Genomic DNA, 23491 nt, shown 5'->3' on the forward strand with positions numbered 1-23491 from the left:
CGGCACGTTAAGATCCCAGCCCACACCACTGAGCTTGGCACAGACTGATGGCTCAGTAGATGAGTGAGGTTGAAACTCATTCAATCAATCAATCAATCAATCAATAAGCCAATCAGTGAGTCTTCGTCCACTCAGCCTCTCTGTTCCTAGGCACGTCTCATTACCCAGCTTTGGGTGATCAGAAGGAGAAAGAAACGTCTGCATAAAAGGTGACCCCGTGTCAGGTTTCGTCATGACCCTGCTGAGTATTGAAAGGCAGGAGGAGCAAGAAAAGGAAAGACAAAGGGGACAAAGGGGGACCAGAGACATTCACCTGGGGTCTCAGAGGGACGTCTGGAGAGATGTTTGGTCACTAGATTGAGGGCTGTGTGGACAGGGGCCACATGTCCCCTGGTCCAGCTCACGGGCGATACCCAGTGATAACTGATGAGGAAAGGACAGAAATCCAAATCCAGGCCTGTGCTGGAAGAGCGACTTGGGTTCTGTGTATCTTGTACTCAGGGAAGTGCTGATCGGTGATGTGACAACAAGCTTCCGTGTCCACAGAGTCCCCTTCCTTGTAAGGACACTGATCCGACAGTTGGCAGCCAGTGAAAAGGCTCCAACCCACCCTCTCAACTTCCTGGACTGAGCCCTGGCCTGGGCTTCCTTGGAGCAGTTGCTGGAGAGGGCACCCCATCCCCGGCCCGTTAGAGTCATTCACTCCACATGTACCGAGTGCCTTCTGTACGGCCCCACAGCTGGAGAACTGAGTGGACGTGGCAGCGGCCGGCCTCTAGCCAGCACACCTGCCGCACTCGGACACTCCTCTGTCCTCCTACCTGGACTCTTGGCTCTCAGCCAGAGCAGGAGACCCCCGGGGAGACCAGCCCTCACCCACAGCGTCCTGGCCGGGGCTCTCTCGGCCTTGGCTCCCCCAGGGCCGATGGGAGGAAGCCACAGACAGGCGGCCGCGGCCAGGGCAGGGGTGCCGACCCTGAAACAAAGCTGATGGCTACCGGCCCTTGCCCCCTGCTACCGAGAGGGAGCCCTTCTCTTGGAGAGGTAGTGAATTTCAGGGGAAGCCTTTAAAGCAGCTCTTTTGATGCTTCTCCAGTGGAACTGAATTTATTTTCTGTACTTTTAAGAATTAACTTGCAGTTCTCAGCCTCTCTCTCCCTCTCTCTCTCTCCCCAGAAAGGAGAGAAGGAGAAAAGAAGAAAGGGTCTGCATTGTCGCCGTGATTGGCACCTTCTGTGAATGAGGGGTCACTGCGCCAGGCTGCTCCTTTTCAAGCGCTCCGTTCTCCCCTGCCCGCTGTATTCACGCTGGAACGTTCTTTCTTTCAAAGCTTCTGTCTTTCTCTCCCCTTTGTGTCTCTGCTTTCCTTCCCTTCACTTTCCTGCCTTTCATTTTAAGCTCTCACCATCTCCCTCGGGGACCACTCCTCTCGCTCTCTTTTTTCCCCCCTTTTCTTTTTCTATTCAATTCCTTTTTTTTCCTTTTTGCCTCTTTTTTTTTTTTCCGAACTTCTTTTTTTCTTTTTCTTTTTGAATAGTGCTTCTGTTTTCAAGGGACGGGATGAGTAGAGAAGTCGGTTTATTTGAGGAAGGGAGAATGTGAATGTTTGCATTTCTCTCCGTTGCTCTAACTAAATGTGTTAAAAAAAAAAGAAAATCACCACGCTGGATGGTGGTTTCCTTTGGGCTCCTGCTTTGAGAGGGAGGGGAAAGGGTCTCTGCCAGATAAGAGGGGCCTGTTCATCACAGGTCAGGTGGTTCTCGCTGAGAAATCCTGAATGAGTCACGGCCTGGTTGGCTGAAGGCGTGGTGCTGTGCATGCAAGATTCAGACATGGCCCTGGGGACGGTCTCCCTCTCTGCCTGGGCCCAGGGTGGCCTTGATGTGACGGTGAGGATCCGAGGTGCATGTGGACCCCCAAACCTCCCTCCTCCGTGGGAGTCGGCTTTCTCGGCCGTGGGAGCATCGTGCAGGGGCTGACACGCGGCACAAGAGTTGTTTGGTGAGGCCCCCATGGCGGGGACGATGGCCCCACATTGGCTGGACCCAGAGTCCTGGAGAGGAGGCTGGGTCAGCAGAAAGGAGGAAGCGGGGAGTCGCGATGGCTCCAAGGAGGTGAGCGACGCTTGGAGTTCAGATGGGTGATGACTGATTGAAGGTTTGCCATCTTGGAAATGGTACAGGGCCTGGGGAGACGTGGGGGGCCTCTGAGAACAAGCCCTACGTCTCCCCATCCTCTGCCACACCCAGCGCCGCCAGCCCACGTAGGGGCCTCACAAATGTTTGTTGAAGTATGAACGGGATGTGTCCTCAGCCCATGTGGAATAGGTCCAGCATAGCACACAGCCAACTAAACTGGAAAGCACCATACCAAGGGGGGCCCATCCCCTGCCCCCTCAGCACAGGGCATGGAGGGACGGGACACGGGGGCAGGGCCCCAGCCACGTCTGTGAAGAGGGGGAGGGACAAGTCAGCACCAGGCGTGGAGGTGGCACAGGCACAGCAGGGCGGTGGCCAAGCCAGACAGGACAGGGGGGGCCACGGGCAGGCTCATAGGTGGGGCCCAGGGGAAGAAGAATGCCGGGGAAGTGGATCTGAACCCCCTGAGAGGTGGTTTATTCAGGAGACATGTGCCGAGCACCGACTCTGCCAGTTTGGAGGATGACACATGCTGCAGAGGAGGACATCCCAGAGCGCCACCGAGCTGGGAAGGCGGCTGTGTCCTCCCTCTGGGTCTGGGTGACGAGGGCCAGGGGAGCTGTGGGTAAAGGTGAGCTGGAGGCGGTGGGGAGTTGTACTCCAGGGAACAGATGGAGGACGGGGTGCCCGGGGAGCAGGAGCCATCCCTGCTTTGTCTCCCTGAGTCACCACTGCGCGTCCTGGCCCTGTCTGCTTCTCAGACACCTGCTGGCAACCCCAGAGCCTGCCAGGGCGGGCCTGGCTGCCTGTCAGGTTTTTCCAGTTTGGGCAAGAAACCTCCTTACACCCCATTAAGGCACCCACAGCCGCCCTGGCCTGGAGATGACAGGGGAGTCTCCGCCTGTAAAGGCAGCTCGGCTCCTGGCAGGGAGACGGGGGTCTGCATTTTGGGAACAGGCTTCAGAGGCAGACATGTTTCCTGGTCCCCCATGTCCAGGGGGTCAGTTCCCCTTCAAGAACTGGCACCAGGAGCCTGGCTCCTCCAGTAAGTAGCTTTGTGGCCCCAGGCACATTACTGAAAGCTAATAATAGGAGCACACAGGCTGCCAGGCTCTGCTGTGAGCACTTTGCATATTTTACCTCGTAAGGCGCCACCCACACTTTAGCGAGGAGAAAAAGTCACCCGGTTGAGAAGTGGCGAAGGTAAGATTTGAACTCGGGTCTTCAGATTCCAGAGTCTGGGCTGTACACCAGCGCTTCTCATCCTGTTTTTGAAATTCTTAGTTCTAATCCTTGCAAACCAGTATTGTTATCAACGCTGCCTGGATGTCATAGCGGTGCCAAATAGCTATGAAAGTGTCTGCATGCTACCCTCATCGGTACGGAAGCAGTGACAGGGAGGCAGTGCTGTCAAGGGGTTCTTAACCTTCCGTGCCTCAGTTTCCTTATTGGTAGATCGGGAGTGAGGGTACTAGTACCAGCCATGCAGACAGTGGTTGCTAATAGCTAATGCAGTTAGAGTTGGCACAGGCTGGCACTGTAGCTCTCCGGACAGCCAGCCAGTCTGCTCGCATCAGGATTTTGCCATCTGTGGAGTGGGAATAAGAGCTGTGCCCACGCAGGTGCTGGCACTGACCCAGCAGGGAGGACTCACTGGCATCAGGCCAGGAAAGGGCTTTGTAAACTGTAGAGGGCTGTGCCCGGGTGAGCGGGCGTGCTTATTTCCCTGCCCGGCTGGCTTTCTGAGTCCCAGAGGAACTTGTGTTTCATGCTGCACTTTGGCTCCCGGACGCGGGCCCTGAGGGCGCCTGGGCCAGTGCACTGCCCACCGGTCCTTGGTGCAGCGCAGGTGTGCAAACGGGCTTCCACCCCTCCCGTGGGTCCTGCCCGCCAGCTGGCCGTATGAAGGTCGTGTTTGTTAGGTGACCGGGGAAAGAATGCATCTGCGCGTCGCTCCTGTTTGCCGCCGATTACAGCCTGTATGGACAGCCGTGTGTGTGTGTGTGTGTGTGTGTGTGTGTGTGTGTGTGTGTGTGTGTGTGATGTCTGCGTGTGTGCACTGTCAGCCTAAATGTTTCGCCAGCTGTCCCTCCCCCCCCCCAGAGATACACAGAGGCATTACGTGAATGAGAGAGGCATTCTTGACTCCTCTCCTGGCATAAATCCGTACTCGAGTTGGGTGTGTGGGTGACTGCAAAATAAATGTTGATTACGGCAGCGGCAGCTTCAGGAGGCAGCGGCTGCCAGGCGCTCTGCCGAGAGGGACGCCTGGGATGAATCACGCTGGCTGCCGGGAGAGAGGAGAGGGCTCGGTGCCCAGGCCGCACTCCTCACCCGGCTCCTCACTCGGCACCTTCTCTGTCAGCTGCTCTTCCTCCTGTGTCGCTCCTGCACCTCCAGCCTGGGCAAGCCCTCTCCAGCTCCCCCTGCGTCTATGGGGGGAAGGGGTTCCCAGCCAGGCTCTCCCATCGTGAGGCTTCCCATTCCCCTCCGCCCCCGAATACCCCCGAGCACACTCATTGAACTAACCTCCCGACAACTCTGGCAAGTGGGGACCGTGATCCCATGCCCCATGTGGGGAGACGGAGGCGCAGACAAACCCACATGTAGAGATGGACGCAGACACCACAGCCCATACTCTGAGCCGCTGTTGCCTCCCAAGTACCAGTTTACGATGAAGAATGTTTCTGACCCCTTAGGTTTACAAAGAAACAACCAAAGTGAAGTGACTCTGTCCTCTTGTGGTACCCCACACATTTAGTGCTCATTTCCTGTCTGGCATTTGGCTCTGCTGTTGCGTCGTTCTTAGTTTTGTCTTTCTAACCAAACTGTGAGGTTCCTGAGAATGGGGAACGTTTGTGTCCCACCAGCAGCCAGCACCAGCCTGGCCCGTGGAGTGACGATGATAGAAATAATAAGAATAATAATTAATCATAATAATAATAGCTCTCAGTAGCAGAGTCCTTACTATGCACCAGCCTTGTTAATTCCCTTATCTCCTTTATATGAAAAGCGCAAGCATTTAAGTGAGACCCCGGAATGACACCCAAGCCCCACCTGTTCTCTGGCATGTCTGTGACCTTGAGAAGGTCACTCAGCTCCTCCTTGGTTTCCCTTCCTTCTCTGCAAAGTGGGCTTTCTTCTCAAGATTCTACGCTTTATATCCCTGGTCTCATCAGATACCAGCCTGGCCTGAAGGAAGGGCTCCGTGCTTGGTACATCTTTTCCTGTCACTGTCCCCATATCACAGACAAGAAAACCGAGTCCCAGGGAGGTTGAGGGCCTTGGCGAAGGCCGCACAGATCGTGAGTGGCAGCGCTGGGCTTGCAGGCCAGTCCGGCCAGACTGAGAGCCGCGCTCCTCTCCCCTTTGCAGAGTGGGGGCTGTCCTTCCCCATCCCTCCCCCGTCTGCTTCCACCATCTCTGCCTCCTTAGGTCCTGCTCGTGGGTTCCTGAGGTGCTAAGCCAGCCTTTTAGGGGAGCAGTAGAGCTGTCGTGTCATTGGCACCTCTGAGGGTCCGCAGGCCTGGACCCTGGGCTTTGCAAGTGGCACCAGAAGGGCAGGCCAGGAGCTGCTCTGGGGGACCCTTGGGTCCCAGGACTTAGGGGTAGGAGAGCTCTCGAGTGGGGCCTTCCTTTTCTCGGAGGCACTTCAGGGTCATGGTAAAGAGTGAATTTTGAAGAATGGATGAGTCTTACCCTCCTGTTCAGAGTGACAGGACCGGGGCACATTGAGCAGCCATTGTGTGTGGTGGCCTAGGCGTCAGGCCTCATTCACACGAGGCAGGGTGGGGCCTGCAGGAGGCAGCGCGGCCCAGTATGGGGGGCCTTCCTGAACTGTAGTGAATTCCTGCGAGGGCAGCTCCGAGGAGGGGTCCTGCCCTGGCTTCCCCCTGAGGGGGCTTCCAGCGGTGGATCCCTCAGCGCAGCCTCGGGAAGGCGGGGCCAAGCCCCCTCGGGTGCCTCCCACCTGTAGTTTGCTCCCTCCCTTCCACAGGTGAGGTCGCGAGAGAGTCTCTACGGTGGCAGGTAGGGGGTTCCTCCCGGGATTTGTCTGCGTCTGACCCCGGGAGGTGACCTGCGAGAAAGAAGGCTTGCACTGAACTATAGAAGCCAGGGTTGATGAAATGGGGTTTCTTTGCCCTCCTTCCTTCCTTTTTTCTTTTTCTTCTTCTTTTTTTTTTAAGCCAGAGATAAATAAATGTAGCCCTGAGATGACAAGAGAACATGGAAGGAGATAAAAGGAGAGTAAAAGGGAGCGAGAGACCAGAAGCAAAGGACAGAGGGGGACTGGGACTAGGCACTGCCATGAGGGAAGAGATGAAAGTGGAAAGAAAGAGATGGAAGCACAGGACCGAGTGGCAGAGTGGAGGATGGGGTTGCCACGGAAACGGAAGGAGGGGAGGAACGGAGGGAGGAGAAGATGGGATGGAGAAGGCTGAGGGCTCAGCATGGGGGGCCTGAGGCAGCGTGGGTGAGGGGCTCCCAGGGCTGAATCAGGCCCCCGTGTGGGGAAACTGAGGTTGGCAGGGGAAGAACACACACCCCAGGGTGGGGAGAGCTGGGCCTGAGCCCGGGGCTGACGCAGCTGGGGTCTGCTCCCCCCAGCCTGCAGGGGCTGCCTCTCTCCAAGCCTCAGCTTCCACACCTGCAACGGGGAACTGGTCTCCCTACCCCAGAGGGCTGCCTGGAGGCCTAGAAGTTTCCCGTGCTCATCACAGGACCTGACAAAGTTGAAGCCCGGTAAATGCCCCTAGTGTTCCTTCACTGTGGCTCTTGTCTTTGTCCCATGAACGTAGGAGCCCACATTTTGTTTGGTTTTCCCTGTTAGATGAAGCTGGTGATGTTTGGGTCCAGAATACTGTACGTACATGGGAGATAGATGAGCTTTTTGCTTCTGGAATTGGAGGGAAGACAGCGAGCCTTCCAAAAACACAAGGCCTGCTGTCCCTTCATCTGGGAACAGGCACTGGTCCTGCAGCTCAGGGAAAGGACGTCCAGATGGTGTAGGGTGGAAAGAGCTCAGAGCTCCTAGGCTGAGCCCCTGGGGACCCTGCCAGAGCAAGACCTTTCTCCATGTGGCCTGGAGGTCACCCTGGGGAGGAGGCAGAATGTCCTGGGGCGGAGAAGAGCACAGCATTTGTGGAACTCTCAGGCAAGGATTTCCCCCATGTCTCACTCACTCTAGGCCCCTCGCAGACTGCACTTTTTCCTTCCCCTTTTCCTACTCTAGTGTCCTTCTCTTAGGACCCACTCTGTTCCCCTACAGCCACTGTCCTTCAGGGTGGACCGTCTGGTGGGGAAGATGCCCCGCAAACAGATACGATTGTGAATCAGTGTGATTGTATCAGGGCTCTCCAAAGAAACAGCAGGCTCTCCAGTAGGATATATACAGAGAGAGAGATTTATTTTAAGGAGTTGGCTCATGCAATTGTGGGGGCTGGCAAGTCCGCAATCGGCAGGGCGGCTGGAAACTCAGGCAGGGTTTCTGTGATACAGTCTTGAGGCAGAATTCCTTCTTCTCTGGGAAGTTTCGTTTTTTCTCTGAAGGCTTCAACTGATTGGATGAGACCTGCCCACATTAAGGGGGGTAATCTGCTTTACTTGAAGTCAACTGGTTGTAGAGGTTAATCACGTCTACAGAATAGCTCAGAGCAACACCTAGAGTTGTGTTTCACCAAACAACTGGGCACCACAGCCTAACCAAGTCCATACATAAAATTAGCCTGTGTTCTCAGGCTGTGGAGGAGGCCCTCGCCCTGTCCGAGGATGAGGATATTCACCCAGGGCGAGGGAAGGACCATCCTAGCAGAGCAGTCAGCCTGTACAAAGGCCCTGAGGTAGGAAACAGCCATAGGAGGTGGGGGGTTTCCAGGGGGCAGGAGGCTCAATGGAGGGTCAGGCGGAGCCTGGCTGGGGACCCTCACCCTTCAGGACATGCGGTTTGTGGTTTGTGGGTTGGTGGCACTGCATTGATGGATCAGCAAATCTGTCCCCAGAGAAAAGGGGAAGCTGAGGCAGAGGGAGAATCCTGTAAGGAAGAGGCGCACACACTTCCTCCTGGGCGGGCCACCTGCCCCCACCCTGGCTGCCCCGTCCACTGCTGCGTCCTGGGCCCTGGGGGCTGGCAGAAGTGAGACAGCCGCAGGGAGCCCGAGGTTTGCACAAGATGCCGGCTTTTGCTTTCGCTTCCTCTTCCTTTCTGGGGACGTGAGCAGAGTTTACCTTTGAGTGTCCAGTGAGGAGGACAGCAGAGGAAACCAAGCGTGTGGTTTTACTACAAGTTGAAATCCCAGGAGTGTTTCTCACAGCCATGTACATACATGGGACTTCCTTTCTCGTCCCTGGGGGCCCAGCTCCCTGCCCTGTCCACTCCAGGGTCGCCTTCTCGGGGCACAGATCCTAGAGGGCTTGCGTGCCAGACCAAGGAGTGGGACCCTCCTCTGCGTTCTGCTAGGCCCCGACGCCGCTCCCAGGCCCCGGCCCTCGGCCCGGCCCGGCCGACCCCAGCCTGTACCTCCTGGTCCCCCGGGATCCTGGCGCTTTAACTATTGACTGAGCTCACTCCAGGCAGCTCCCTGAGGGTGGGCACCTTAGTTTTGCTCCCGACTGCGTCTAAAACCAGGAACGGTTACCCGCCACCTAGGAGGTACCAGGAAATGTTCGCTGAGTCGGTGGTGACTCCATTGTAAGACTTGTGATCGCCATCTCCGAGCCACCGGCTAATTCAAGGCCAGGATGAGGGGGCCCAGGGCAACCCCGTCCTCTCAGCAGCAGCCAGGGCCCTGCAGAGCCTGTGTCAGGGAGCAAGCGACACCTGCTAACTCCTCAGAAATAGTCACCAAAGTGCCCCGATCGCAGGGTGCTTGGGGACATCCCAAGGCTGGGCTGGCAGAAGCCCCACAGCCTCCCTCGGGCTTCGTTTGGTTCTTGAGAAAACGTAGGTGGTGGGAGTTAGTCGGAGAATAGCCAAGTGGTCACCAGGTCTTGTTGGTTCTTCCTTCAAAGTGGCTCCTGTCCCCCCTACCCCAAGCCAGACCAGGCCCTCGAGTGCCTTCCACCCGAGTTCTGCCTCACTGTGGCCCAGGGTCACTGGCCACCGAAGCTCTCTGACCCTCCCCTGCAGGAAGGGGTTCCAGCGAGGAGAAAGGAGCTTGTAGAGCAGCATGGGATGAGAGGATGTCACATCCTGGGGAGGGGACCCTGGGTGACAGGCAGGATGGCCAAGGATTAACCCACCCTCGAGGGTCCACTTAACAGATGAGGAAGCCGGGACCCTGACAGGTCAGGTGACTTGTCCAGGGTCACACAGCAAGTCAATCATGAATTCATTTGAGAAGTTGGTGTCCGTTTTTACAGGACTAGAGAAAGTAACAGTGAGAGTCTGGGTCCCTGCCTGGATCGGGGAGGCCTCCTGCTGATGAGACTCTGGTCCCTCCCCAGAGGCTGGCCTGGCCCTCAGGCCCAGGAGGGGGTGATGCTGAGTCCTGGGAAATAGGGCGGCTCTGGGCCTCTGGTGTCACCCAGTCACCCACGGTTTCCTCCCGTCTCTCTGCTCGACTCCTTCCCCTCCCCCTTCTGCTTTTGTTACTTGGCTTCCACTGCCTCTCTCACTCTCTCTCTCTTTCTCTCTCTCTCTCTCTCCCCGCTGTGGCCTTCCTTCCCCCCACTCCCAGCACAAGTCTTTAAACTACAATTAGGCAGCTATTTTGTTTCCCTGCCATTGCCGTTTCCTTTCTCTCCACTCTGGGGACAGGGTGCTCTGGTCGGAGGCCGAGCTGCTCCCGGAGGGACAACCCTCATCTCATAGTTGAGGAGCAGTCTGAACCCCCCTTTCCCTTGGACACTGTGGAGAGAGAGCTTTTGTTTCCAAGCCTGTAGCACTAGGGGTGGGGAGAGGCCTGCCCTGAGAAGGGAGGCGCTGCAGGGAACCGTCCTGTCACACAGGTTGTGAGCCCAGGTCGGCGGGCCTCAAACAAGAGGGTTGTAGCCTGTGAGAAGCAGCCAGAGGAGGGAGCAGTGGGGGACCAAAAAGATGGCCCAGGAGAAGGAGGAATAGTGACACCCGCTTGCACAGCCCCCGGCTTCCCACTGGTCGTTACTGTGTGTGACAGACACACGCATGAGAAATGCAGGTGAATTAGATTTCCTCTGTCATCTTTCTCCTGGCCTCTGTCTCAACAAACAGAGCTCTTCCTGCTGAGCAGGGCGGCATGACACAAGGCATTCCTGCTGGCTCCTTGAAACCTGAGGGGAGCAGGGCAGCACCTGGGAGCTGAGGGGGCCGGGCTCGGAGCCAGGATGCTGGAACAGAACTGGAGATACGGAGCCGGACAGGCCTGGTGCGGGCCCGGCTCTGCCCTCCTGACAGGGCTCTCTGGTCACGTTACTTAGGCCCTGGATCCCTCTGCTGTGAAATGGGGTGACACCGCCCTCACCCCCGTTGGGTTGCTTTATGATTAAATAGCTTGCCTAGGGCCTGGTGAGCACTCAGTAATGGGAAGCTAGCTCTTCCACCCACGTTTCAGGTGACTTGTTGACATCTCTGTGTCCCCCTGACTTGGGCATAAACCCCTCAAGAGCAAGGCCTCTGGGAAGGTCCCCTTTGACACACAGGCACAGGCTCCTGACACAGAAACAACTTCTCCAGACCTCAGCCCCGAAGTTGGCACTGCCTACCTGTTCCCGTAGGAAGGGGACACCTGGCTGGTGGAGGCCAGGCTTGGCTTACACCTGGGGTCCTGGTGTGGTTGTTCGGAGGGACCCCTTTCCATCTGAGAAGGGCCTTCCGAACAGACACAGTAAATGACACAGTTACCCTCCCTGGACCCTCCACCCCACCCTGGGCTCTGGTTCCCATGGCAGGTACTGGCTGAGTTTCTCAGCAGCCCATTGGCTGATGGAGCCATGTGACCTGTTTCTTTGCTCCTGTTCCCTTGAGGAGGTTGCCAGGAAAGGGGTGCTGCCAGGTATTGGGGACAAAGAGAAAAGGACAGGGAAAGCGAGTAAACTTTACACTGACCGTCTCATCTCATCATCTCGTCTCACTCCATGAGTCAGGCGTTCCAGAGATGGAATAGAGACCTCGTTCCACAGAGATGGAATAGAGACCCCGCTCCACAGAGATGTGGAAACTGAGGCTCAGGACGTGACAGGATGTGCCAGGGCTACAAAAGGGCAAAGTCTGGATTTTAACTCAGAACCCAGGGTCACGTCGTCAGCATTAGGCTTCACTGTTGAGGGTCAGTTCCTCCCCTTCCCCTCCCACTGGACCCTGCCTTTGGGGAAGTGTAGAAAGAATTCTGAGCTTATTGTCTGTTCAAACCCACAGGAGACACGAGGCCTGCCCAGGGTGCTGCTGGGAACTGTGTCACACAGGCCGCGGCAACCAGAGGCAGCAACGTGTCCGCAGAGTGGCTGTTGTGGGCACAGGTTCTCCTCTGTGGACCCCATGAGGGCAGGGCCCCTGCCTCACCCACCTGCGTCTCCAAAGCACAGGCCCGACCCAGAGCCAGGATCTAGCAAATATGTGTTGCATGAATGAATGAATGAGTTCTCGGTCCCTAGAGGTTGTCTGCTCACTCAAACCTTTGCTGAATTTGGGGCCCCAGAATGGAGAAATCTCTGGGCTTTGTGGCTTTCCTTAGGACAGGCTCCTTCCCGAGATCTGCGCAGTCACTAATAGTGATTAATAATAGTGATTCTTTGTATCTGTTGAAGGCTCTACAGTGACTAAAGCCCCTGCACCGATGTTGGGACCTGGGCTCTCACAGCCCTTCCAGGCGGGGTGGGGTTTTCATCCTCATAGTGAACTGAGTAAGCTGAGGTACAGAAGTGACTGTGAAGTGACTTTGCTTTGTCACTTGTAAGTGACAGAGCTGGGACTTGAGGCCAAGTTGCCTGACTCCTAATTAAGTGCTCATTCCAAAAGCGGGGTGGGGTGGACTCTGGATCAGGTTTATCTCCTCCAGCCTGTTCCCAGATGGATTCTGCCACCGCGTCGGGGGTTTGTTCCGTCTGACTCCTTCCACCAGCGCCTCACTTGAAGCTGAAGTTTCATCTGTAGGGTCCGTTTCAAGGAGGCTGAATTCCTGTCTGGGGTATTTTATATTTAGCCAGCTTCAGGAAGGGGAAGCTCCCCTGGCCTGTGGGGGAAGGGAGACACCAGGCCAGAGCCGGTTTCCTGAGGAAGGGCCGCTGCTGGGCCTTGTGCCAACTGTGGCCCTGGGAGGAGAGCAAGCGAGGCTGGCAGGAGCCACCCCCTTCCTCATGGAGCTCCTCCGATGTGCCAGGCACAGAGCCAGGAGTGCGGGTTCAGTCCTGAGTCTTCAGGCCAGGGAGAAGGCCCTCCCACATCCGGGCACACTGCTCCTTGTGCCACCAGAGGGCAGCAGGTGGGGAGTAGGGGAAGTCCCAGGAACAGGTGGAATTTGAGGGAAGCCTGGGAGGCTGGTGGGAGGAGCCAGGAGCTCGGTGGGGTTGGGGAAAGGGGCGGGGTTGGGGAAAGGGGCGGGGTTGGGAGGCCCCGTGTGCAAGGCGGGATTGCAGAATGCTGGTGGGGTCGGAGACGCTAGGAAGGCAGGACTCCCGCCCGCTTGGGGTTTGGAATTGGATAGGTGGGTGCACTGGCTTTTTAGAAGAATCTGTTAGATCAGAGAGCGTGGCTGTGACGCTGGGAGCCAGTGCGTTTATTTCAGACAGTTGCCTCAAACATGTTAGCTGTCACAGAGCCCTTCTTTCAAATCAGATCTTACAGGGATTTCCAGTGTACAAATCAGGAAAAAAAAGCTGTATTTTTAATCGGTATAAATCTAGCATGACCTTTAGCTAGTCAAGACAGTGACCTTTTGGGATGGACATAGTCATTTAGCATGAGGGGTGTTAGGTGGGAGACACTGTCTGAGGTCGGCCTTGGCACCTAATTCATTGTTGTATGTTGCCTTGTTTTTGCCCCATATATATTCTTTTACAAAACCAAAACACCTCATTCATATGGACAAGCCGTTATAAATGGTGACAGTTGTTTAACACCGCACTGTACAGTCTCAAGGTCTGTGCAAAATTAATCACCTTGACGACAAAGCTGGTGGGGCTACTGAATGAATGTGTTGGAATGAGGCGTACTTATGTACATTTGAGTAGATGGATTTTCTAAAATAGATTTTTGAAAATAGAAGAATCTTTATTTTTTGCATTTTCGAGTCTGATTTTTGAGGAGCTCCTCGAGGACGTGTAGGGGAGAACCGCTGAGGAAATCCAACCTCCCTGTTTGACAGATGGAAAGACTGAGGCCAGCAAGGGGCCAGGGCTTACCCGGGATCCCACAGGGAGGTGGAGGAGATAGTCAGATAGCCAGAAGGTGTCACTGCCCCCCCCCCCCCCCCCCGTAATTACAAGTGTGCCCTGTTCCCAAGGCAGGAATAGAGAGACTTCAGGGACAGACGCCCCCCAGATTAGCCGAGCCCTTGCTGACAGTGTGTCTGTGTGAAGCAGGGAGCCCGCAGTACTAACGTCCCCTCTCCCCCTGCAGCGATGCCCTCCTAGCCAGCCGCCGAGGGATGGAGGGCTTCATGGACTCAGGGACCCAGACTGACGCCGTGGTGGTGCTGTCCTTGGCTCAGGCCGCCGTGCTGGGCCTGGTCTCGGAAAATGAGCTCTTTGGAGCCACCATAAGCGCCGAAGCCTTCTACCCGGACCTGGGGCCCGAGCTGTCCGGGGCTTCCATGGGGGAGCCCGGGCCCCCCGGCCCTGACGTCTACCAGCTGGCCTGCAACGGGCAGGCCCTGGACGAGCCGGCCGAGGAGGAGGTGCTGGAGGTGGAGGCGGCCTTCGAGAAGCACACCCGGCGGAAGACGCGGCCTCCCGTGCGGCTGGTGCCCAAGGTCAAGTTTGAGAAGGAGGAGGAGGAGCAGGAGGTCTACGAGGTGTCTGTGCCCGGCGACGACAAGGACGCGGGCCCCGCGGACGGCCCCGCCCAGGCGGCCAGTGGTGGCTGCGAAGCCCTGGTGCAGAGCAGCTCGGTCAAGATGATTGACCTGAGCGCCTTCAGCCGCAAGCCCCGGACGCTGCGGCCCCTGCCCCGACTCCCGAGGCCGGAGCTGGACGTGGCCCCCTACGACGCGCACTTCCCCGACCCGGCCCGGGATGGCTTCCCCGAGCCCAGCATGGCGCTGCCGGGCCCCGAGGCCTTGCCCACGGAGTGCAGTTTCGAGCCGCCCCACCTGGCTTCCCTGAGCGACCCCGAGGCCCCGACCATGGAGTCCCCGGAGCCCGTGAAGCCGGAGCAGGGCTTCGTGTGGCAGGAGGCGGGCGAGTTCGAGGCGGAGGCGGCAGGCGCGACGGTGGAGCGCCACAAGAAGGCGCAGCTGGACCGGCTGGACATCAACGTGCAGATCGACGACTCCTACCTGGTGGAGGCCGGCGACCGCCAGAAGCGCTGGCAGTGCCGCATGTGCGAGAAGTCCTACACGTCCAAGTACAACCTGGTGACGCACATCCTGGGCCACAACGGCATCAAGCCCCACTCCTGCCCGCACTGCAGCAAGCTCTTCAAGCAGCCCAGCCACCTGCAGACGCACCTGCTGACGCACCAGGGCACCCGGCCCCACAAGTGCCAGGTGTGCCAGAAGGCCTTCACGCAGACCAGCCACCTGAAGCGTCACATGCTGCTGCACTCGGAGGTCAAGCCCTACAGCTGCCACTTCTGCGGCCGCGGCTTCGCCTACCCCAGTGAGCTCAAGGCCCACGAGGTGAAGCACGAGAGCGGCCGCTGCCACGTGTGTGTGGAGTGCGGCCTGGACTTCTCCACCCTGACCCAGCTCAAGCGCCACCTGGCTTCCCACCAGGGCCCCACCCTCTACCAGTGCCTGGAGTGCGACAAGTCCTTCCACTACCGCAGCCAGCTGCAGAACCACATGCTGAAGCACCAGAACGTGCGGCCCTTTGTGTGCACCGAGTGCGGCATGGAATTCAGTCAGATTCACCACCTCAAACAGCACTCGCTCACCCACAAGGTAAGGCCGCCCTGAGCCCCCCGCACCGGCCCCAGGCCTTGGCCCGTCCCAGGCTCTGCCCGTCCTCCTGTCCTCATCCAGCGCTGCCCACGTCCTGGCTGAGATCCTGAGGGCCTAACATCGCTGGTACGCCAGCGAACAGCTCTTATTTTTACAGTTACGTACTTATTTTGACGAGTATTAGAAAAAATATGTACTTGAAATTCGTGGGTTTTCTAATAGGAAAACCTTACTTATTTAAAACAATCTTTTTTTATGACTAGTTTCAGGTGTACAAAGCATAGTGATTAGACAGTTACACCCCTCACAGAGGGGTCACCCCAACAAGTCTGCTACCCCTCTGACACCGTACACAGCTCTGACAGTACCGCTGACTGTTCCCTATGCGGCGCCTTACATCCCGGGACCATATCTTTTTTAAAACAATTTTTTGAATGAAACTGTGAGGAACCCCTGTAGGACCCAAGGGACACAGTTGGAGAATCAGAGCAGGAGCCTCCTCTCCCTGTTTTATAAATGGGAGGACAAAGCCGGGATGCCGCCGGGAGATGGACGAGGCGATGAGAAGTCCAGAGGGGACCCTTTGCTCCTCGTAACAAAGTGTATCAAACACCTGTGACAGCCCTTTAAGAAAAAGCTAAATATGTTTCATTTTAAAAGGGAATAGATGTAAGGGAAAATATTTATGATGGAAAAGCACAGTTGGTTCTAGAATATGGCTAAACTCGGCAAGGTGGTTTGTAAAGAGGGAAAAGATAGAGCAACACTGTTGTTATTCTGTCCCTAGACATAACCTTGAACAGTTCTCCCCTCCCGTCCCCTCCCTCCCTTCAGGCCAGTGGCCACCCTGCCTTTCAGCCAATGTCACCTCCTCCTAGAGGCCTCTTGGGTCCCACAATCCCACTCTGGCGCTTGGCCTGCCCCAGGGTTTCCACCCCAAATCCATCCAACTTCACACTTTGAGGCCGATGTGTGAAGAGCTTTCTCTCTCGATAATGGTGGCCTCAGAGACGCTCCAGGTAGAACTTGTGTCTTTATCTGTCACAGTGGACACGGCAGGGTGGGGGGGGGAGCAACAGCCTGCCAGGCCAAGAACCCAGCCCTCCCCTGCCCTGGGAACTTTCTCTGCCAGAGAGGAGATTTGTAAGTTTCATCGTGGGTGCTGCTCTGGTCAGTGGGTGCAGCTGCCGAGGGTGTAACGTTAGGAAGGATTCTAAAGCTGAATCTGGGCTCAGCCACGAGACTGGAATGGACATGGGGGGAAAACCAGATGAGTGATTATTAATGTCTGCAGGGAGGTGAGAGTGGAGAGTGACAAGTACGTGTGCTATATATTTGCCATCTTTCTCCTCTACTAAAAATCCCCACATGCCTGCGAAGTGTTAAAAGATAAATAATACTGTGAAGGAAAGCTGAAAGCAAAAATCAAAGGCTAATACAATTGAAAGCATTCCTATCATCAGCCTGAAATGGTACAATGTGCACATCATTTATAGAGTACGCTCCCCAAAGGGCCGGGCCCCCTGCTGGACACACACATCTTTCATGTGTCAAACAAGCATAGACGACACGAGACACGCCCCTGTCTACTAAGAGAAATACACCGGAACCGTTAAATTATAATACGGAACTTTGTACCAAACAGCAGTTGGGAGAGCAGCTGTGACCACAGATTTCTAAGTCTGTCCCCCTGGGATTCTACTACATGACTGGGGTCCTAGCAAAGAGATCAGTTCCCAACTTTTGTCCTAACTTTCCTCCTCAGACAATACAGTGGACTCCCTGGGCGCCCAGCACCCTTTGCTGCTCTGGGGCCACCTCCAGACCGTGGAAAAGCATGTTGACAGTCCAAACCACAGGGTTTCCCCTGGAGTTTTTGTCTCCTGGCGCGGAGTGTCCCAAATCTCATCAATAATAAGAATCACCGAGGGGACCTGTGGAGACTAAAAATCCCTGGACCCACTGAGTGGGGACCTCCGGGGAGCAGCCTGAAGGGCTGTTCATTCAACAAGAGCTGCCCGTGATCCTTATCACCAGGGAAGCTCAGGAAACTCTCTCTTGGGGTTCTGGGGGGTTGAGAACTAACTGCTACGTACACCTGAGTGTCACTTTTCCTGGGGTGTCTGTAGCTTCAATCATATTCTCAAAAGGGTCTGTGCCCCAGAGAGACCACTGGGAGATGCACTGAGGAGGAAAACACATACATACATCCTGGATCTGAGGAAATAATCCACAGCTACCAGGCCCAGGCTGTCCCTTCTTGGCCACAGGCCCCTGGTGTCTGGTGTGATGCTGGCTTGTAGCAGATGCCCGGTAAATGGCTGAGGAATGAATGGGTGAGTGAATGAATGAATGAATGAACACATTTGCCTGGTGGGCAGGAGACCGCAGGTGTGTGGGTAGGAACAATAATTGCCCAGCCAATCTCTGCCTAATACGGGAAGACTTCCTGGAGGAGGTGGTCCTGCCCCCACATTGTCCCTGTGGTTTTAAACAAGTAGTACCTGTTTGGAACACCCTCAGGAAGTCATTTCCCAGAAGCTGTACAGATGCTTTGATGCTTTGGTCCACACACTTCCAGAGGCTGTGCCCTTCGTGAGGCCCTGACCGTTGCCTCCACCCCCACAGGGCGTGAAGGAGTTCAAGTGCGAGGTCTGTGGCCGGGAGTTCACGCTGCAGGCAAACATGAAGCGGCACATGCTGATCCACACCAGCGTCCGGCCCTACCAGTGCCACATCTGCTTCAAGACCTTCGTGCAGAAGCAGACCCTCAAGACCCACATGATTGTACACTCCCCCGTGAAGCCATTCAAATGCAAGGTACCTGGCCACCAGCCCCTAAGGTGGGACGGCCTCACAGGTGGCCTGGGGTCAGCATGACTGCAGCAGCTGAAGCCCACGAGCTGTGTGCGCGAGTCTGTCTGCAGTGCATACAGTCGGCGCTGCTTGGGTGAACTGCCTGGGCTTTGGGAGCTGGAGTGGGCAGTGGGGGTTCAGATCCTATAAGCTGCTGAAGTTGTGTGTTCTGAGCTTGGGGAGGGGAAAAGTCAGGGAAGGAGCCCAGGCCTGGGGCTGAGCGCGTCGGAGATCTGAGCCCTGGGCTTCTGACGGCTCCAGCTCAGACCCCAGGAGCAGTGACCAGCAAGGAGGCTCGATTCTCTGTGTCTCGGACCTCTGGGGTCACATAGAAAGGACAAAGTGAGTGCTGTCCCCAGCGAGTGAGGTGGGAGCGGGCGGGGGCTTGGGGAGGGCGGGCTCCCTGGGCTGATGTGCCAGCCGGTGTGTTCCAGGTGTGCGGGAAGTCCTTCAACCGGATGTACAACCTGCTGGGACACATGCACCTGCACGCGGGCAGCAAACCCTTCAAGTGCCCCTACTGCTCCAGCAAGTTCAACCTCAAGGGAAACCTGAGCCGGCACATGAAAGTCAAGCATGGTGTCATGGACATCGGCCTGGACAGCCAAGGTGGGTGGGCCACGCGCACTGCGCGGAGCAGGAGCGGTACGCCCCGGACACACGCAGCAGCCTCCTGTCCAGTTAGGGGAGTGGGGAGGCGGGCCAGGCCTGAGACCTCCCTGGGGTGGCCTCAGGCCTGGAGAGGCGGCCCCCTGGACGGCCATCACGGTGCTCGTGACCGGATGTTCATGTATCCTGCATAGAATTTAAGTGGGCGCACATAAACGGTATAATAAAAATCCTACCTGACACTTACAGAGTGCTCGCTGTGTGCCAAGCCTTTGTTCACTCACGTGACCCTCCCCGTGAGGTTGCCTCTGTTCTTACCGCCGTTTTACAGATGCAAAAACCCGAGGACAGAGAGGTCAGGTAACTCATGCAAGATCCCAACCCACAGGAGGTGACACACACTTTCTCTCCGTCCTGACAGATGACATGTAAAATAAATGGGTGGGAAAGAAAGCATCAAATGGGAAAAATGGCAACTGGAAAGATAAGGGGGAGTCAGGTGAGCTGACAACTCCAGGTGCACTATGGGAGGTGCAGTGGGCACGCAGAGGGGCGCTCTGACCTTCCCAGCAGCCAAGACAACGCGTGTAACTGTCCTTGTGGCCAGTGGACTTCAGAGCAACATGCTTCCTGTTTCCTCTCCGGGGGAGAGTAAGAGCCTGCTCCCCTTTGCTCTGAAACCAGTGAGAACATTCTAAGAACTCATGAGCAGGCCGTTGCTCATGGCTCACAGGCCGGAATTGGGTCCCGTGCCTCCTCCTGAACCACTCACTGGCAAAGGGTGGGATTCCCCTTGGACCAGTGGTTCTCCACACAGGGGTGAGTTTGCTCCCAGGGGACACTTGGCCATGACTAGAGACACTTTTGGTTGTCACAATTGGGGTGATGCTAAACATCCTACCATGCACAGGACAGCCCCACAACAGAAAATTATGGCCACAAATGTTAATAGGGGTGGGGTTTAAAGCCCTGCCTTTGACTTAGCAGGGCTACCCCCCACCCCCTGCCAGGCGGGGGTACATTTCTGCCCGAAACACATCACACCTCCTAGGTGGAGAATACGCACTGGGGCTTAGCCCCGGTCCCTGCTGGCCATCCTGTCAGGATCCCCAGATGATACCTGGGGACCCACTCCCTCCGTGAGTCACCAGAAGGCAGCCTCAGGCTTCTTGTGTGTTTTCTGTCTGGCTTTTTTCCCAACAATAAGAACTTTATAAGAAGATTTCAGTTTGGTAAAATTATAGGAGGCCTCTTAGAGTTTCGTGTTGTCCTCTGTGTTAACCTCCTTGGATGTCTGTCTGTCCTTGGAGAACGTGGCTCAAGGAGACCACTGGGTAGAACTGGCTTCAAGCACAAAGGTTGGCAGGAGATCAGAGGAGAGAGGCCGCCTCCTGCCAACTGAGGCAGAGCAGCACAGTGGATGAAAACAGCAGCACTTACTGGGCGCCCTTTGGCAAGTTGCTTAACCTCTCTGACCTGCCTTTTGATCTCATAAATGGTGCTGCTGTGAGCATTCATAAGATGATGTATGTCAAGTGCCCGGCATGCAGTAGGTGCTACATGAGTGGTGACACAGGGCAGCAGGCTTTCACATGGCAAAGGGGACCGGTAAGAAACCTTGTCGACGAGAGGGAAGTTTAGTCACTTAAGAGGGGCAGAGACAAGATGCAAAGAAGAGGTCAAGGCCAGGCCTGCACCCCCACACATACACAGCTCTAGGGTTCAGGTCTGGTGACCCATCAGAGAAGCCACAGGGGCCTGGGGCCTCCCCAGTAGGAAGGCTGACGGGCAGCTGAGAATCCTCCGGAAGCAGTGACTGGGAAGTCCTTTCTTTAGAAAGGTCATGGCTTCCTGTGTGTGTGTGTTTGGGGGTGGGGGGTGGTGACAGGCTCCTCTCACGAGGTGGCACGCGGACCTAACTGCGCCCCTCTCTTGCAGACCCCATGATGGAGCTGACAGGGACTGACCCCTCTGAGCTGGACAGCCAGCAGGAGATGGAAGACTTCGAGGAGAATGCGTACGCCTACGCGGGCGTGGAGAGCAGCGCCGAGGCCAGCGTCCTCACTGAGCACGCCATGAAAGAGATGGCGTACTACAACGTGCTATAGCACACGCTGGGCGGCCCAGAACGGGGTGAGGAGGGCCTGGGGCGTGGGGGTGAGACCCGTGGGCTGCGGGAGCACCTCCTGCAGCTGAGAAACAAGCTACTGCCCCACTGCCCTGAGCCCTGCCCTCCCGCTGAGTCATTTGCACCACTAGGGACTTTTAGACCAAATGGACTGTACTACTGGCCTCAGCTGTGAACCAGGCACAGGCCCTAGGCATTCTGGGGAAGGAAGGGGAACACAGAGGCCGGGTCTACGTCTCATCGGCCTGCTGCTGTGGGAGGGTCAGGGAAATGCTGATGGGAGCCATTCGGGGACAGGCCACAGGGCACAGGTTCTCAGGTGTCTCCAGGCCCAGCAGAGCTGGGGCAACCAGTGTGGGCAGGGGTCCGGACACTGGAGGAAGAGATCACTTGAGTCAGGCCTTGTTTTTCCTCTGGACCAACTCCTGCCTCCAGGGATGGTTGAGCTCCTGAGCTGGTTAGCACTGCCCACCCACCCACCAGCCCCTGGGCTGGGAGAAGCCCAGGCCCCGGAGCCGCCTTCCCCACCCTCCCTGCCTGTGGACAGCCGGGCAGGGCCTCTGCCTTCTACCTCCTGGTGCCTCCTGCGCTCTCCTGGAGCCAGGCACGCATGCAGCCCTCGTCCTGGCCCTGGCCCGCGGGAAAGCGGGGTGTAGCCCAGCCCCCAGCTAACGCCCTCTCCAGCCAACCCCCAAGAAGGCCCCACAGCCCTAAGGTGGATTTCGACAAATGTCATCCAGTTCTGTCTTGAGCTGGGACCCCACACCACGGTCCCCAGCGTGAACAAAGCTGGGACAATGCCTTGTGTCAGGCATACACTACCAGAAATGGAGGCCCCCTGAGCGAGGGGGCAGAGCACAGTGACGAGACCACTGGGGACATAGAGGGGCTGTCCTCAGAGGACACCAAGGACCATCGGTATGGGGGGTGGGGGAGCTGGAGTATTTTTCTTATTTAAGGTATAACAAGTATGCATTTTGAGGTTGGGGACAGCCAGGAGTCAGCAGGCTCCCAGGAAGAGCAACATATTTAAAAAGGAAAATGAAGACCATAGAGAAAAAAAGATTGTTTTTGAGCGAATGGGGATATTTTGAAGGTAATTTATTATTATTATTTTTTTTCCTTTCCAACTCTGTGTCGCCTATTACCTTTTCTGATGGAGATGATTTTCTTTTCCCCAACAGAAGCATTCTTGTGTGCTGTGTGTGCTTTGTGCCCCCCAACCGGAAAGGGTAGGACTCGGGCTTGGAGGGGACTGCCCCTCTGGCCCTGGAGGTCCAGCTGCTGGTAGGAAGCCTCAGGAGGCCGGGGCTAGAGGCAGGAGGAGGCAGCCAGGCAGCCCATGCACCCACTGCCGGGCCCCCCCGCTGTCCCACCCACCACAGAGGCCAGGGCCTTGACTCTGCTCAGCCAGCAGCTCGCTCCCTCACTTGCCCGCTCTCATCACCTCTGTCCCCACGCCACCGCCCCTTCCCTTGGAACTGAAGGCTGCAGGCCCCCGGGCAAGGAAATGGCAAGGAAATAGCACCTTTGGGAAGGCTAGGGCACCCTGACTCCCCGTCCTGAGGCCGCAGTGGGGGAGGGGCAGGCAGGGCTGTCCCCAAAGGCACAGGAGGTGAAGCCACCAACTTCAGCCCAGAAACCAGGTGAGGGGGAAACAGCTGGGGGCGGAGGGGACCAATCTGACATGCAGCTGCCCCCAAGGCTGTATCCCTAGTGAAGGACCAAGCCAGGCCTCAGGTGGCTGTGACCAGGACGGAGGGGAGGATCGGGCAGCCAGCTGCCCCTTCCTTCTGTGCTTACACTAAGCGACAAACAAGAGGGCTGGGGCTCTCCAGACCCCGAGGCCCCTCCAGCCTCCCAGGTGCCCGTCATGATGACCCTCAGGTGGCAGTGACCCGTCACTGTAGAAGACATTTTTCTCCTGCTGAGCAGAAGCATCATCCCCTGCAAACTACCTCTTCCCACAACGTCTTTCTTCCCTGGTACCAAAAAGAACCCTGTACCTCCTCCTCCTCTCTGCTGCCAGCGCAGTGGCCTTGGTCCTGGAAACCCAAGGGAGAAGGTCTGGGCCCCAGAAGGGGCCCCCCTTTCCTCCCCCAGCCCCGCCATCAGCACCGGCCCTCTGCGAGGTTCGATACTTGAATGCTCCTGCCCTGTGCCTTGGACCTGGGCAAAGCGAAGAGAAGGGGACAGCACAACTCAGAACTAGAGCTGGGGGGTGGTTTTGGCAAGGCTTCTGTCCTCACCCCTCGCCCCTACCTTTTCAAAAGAGGTGTGTGGCCTCTCGGGTGACTTTGAAACTCCTGGATGAATTCCATTCTAACTTATTTTGACGTGTATACAAACCAACTGTTTAGAAATTCCACTTGTGCAAAGCCCTACTGTGTTTTTATGTTCCTGTTTAAAAGAGAAGTTTACTTAGCAATAATTATAAATAAATGAATATTCTTTAGTGAGGTGACTGTGAGTGCTTCTTTCCATGGTTCTTGGGGACCTGGTCCTCACCCCTCCCCTGGAAGGAGCTCGCACTAAAGCTTTGCAGCCTCATCCAACAGGGCATCACTCTCCAGGGCCCAGGAGACCCAGACCATCCTTTGCACTGGAATGAACGCCTGCAGGACCAGGTGTCTAAAAGGAGCTGCTCCAAGACCAAGAAGGGAACAGACCAGGGCCCCAGAATTCCCACCACTTGCAGCGAGAAGCCAGCTCCCTACCCACCAACGGCAGAAGGACAGAAGCCAGCT

At 56.6% G+C, this 23491-nt stretch overlaps 1 protein-coding gene across 12 annotated transcripts in view; it reads left to right on the forward strand.

Moving 5' to 3' along the window:
* The window catches only part of ZNF710 (zinc finger protein 710), a 51598-nt gene extending 28395 nt beyond the window's left edge, over positions 1-23203 (forward strand). For 8 of the 12 annotated variants that reach the window (XM_074317724.1, XM_074317715.1, XM_074317721.1 and 5 more), the window contains 3 exons: positions 13669-15151; positions 17780-17971; positions 18442-18858. In XM_074317724.1, the coding sequence (XP_074173825.1) occupies positions 13697-15151; positions 17780-17971; positions 18442-18810 (2016 nt within the window). In that variant the 5' untranslated portion in view covers positions 13669-13696 and the 3' untranslated portion in view covers positions 18811-18858. Of the gene's footprint in view, positions 1-81; positions 1045-1564; positions 2115-2527; positions 2770-13668; positions 15152-17779; positions 17972-18441; positions 18859-20554 lie in introns of those variants that run through there. The other 4 variants (XM_074317714.1, XM_074317723.1, XM_019718036.2 and 1 more) reach the window with 4 other exon arrangements.
* The last annotated feature ends 288 nt before the right edge of the window (positions 23204-23491 follow it).

The sequence above is a fragment of the Rhinolophus sinicus genome, linkage group LG13, assembly GCF_036562045.2.
Source record: "Rhinolophus sinicus isolate RSC01 linkage group LG13, ASM3656204v1, whole genome shotgun sequence".
Taxonomy (NCBI): domain Eukaryota; kingdom Metazoa; phylum Chordata; class Mammalia; order Chiroptera; family Rhinolophidae; genus Rhinolophus; species Rhinolophus sinicus.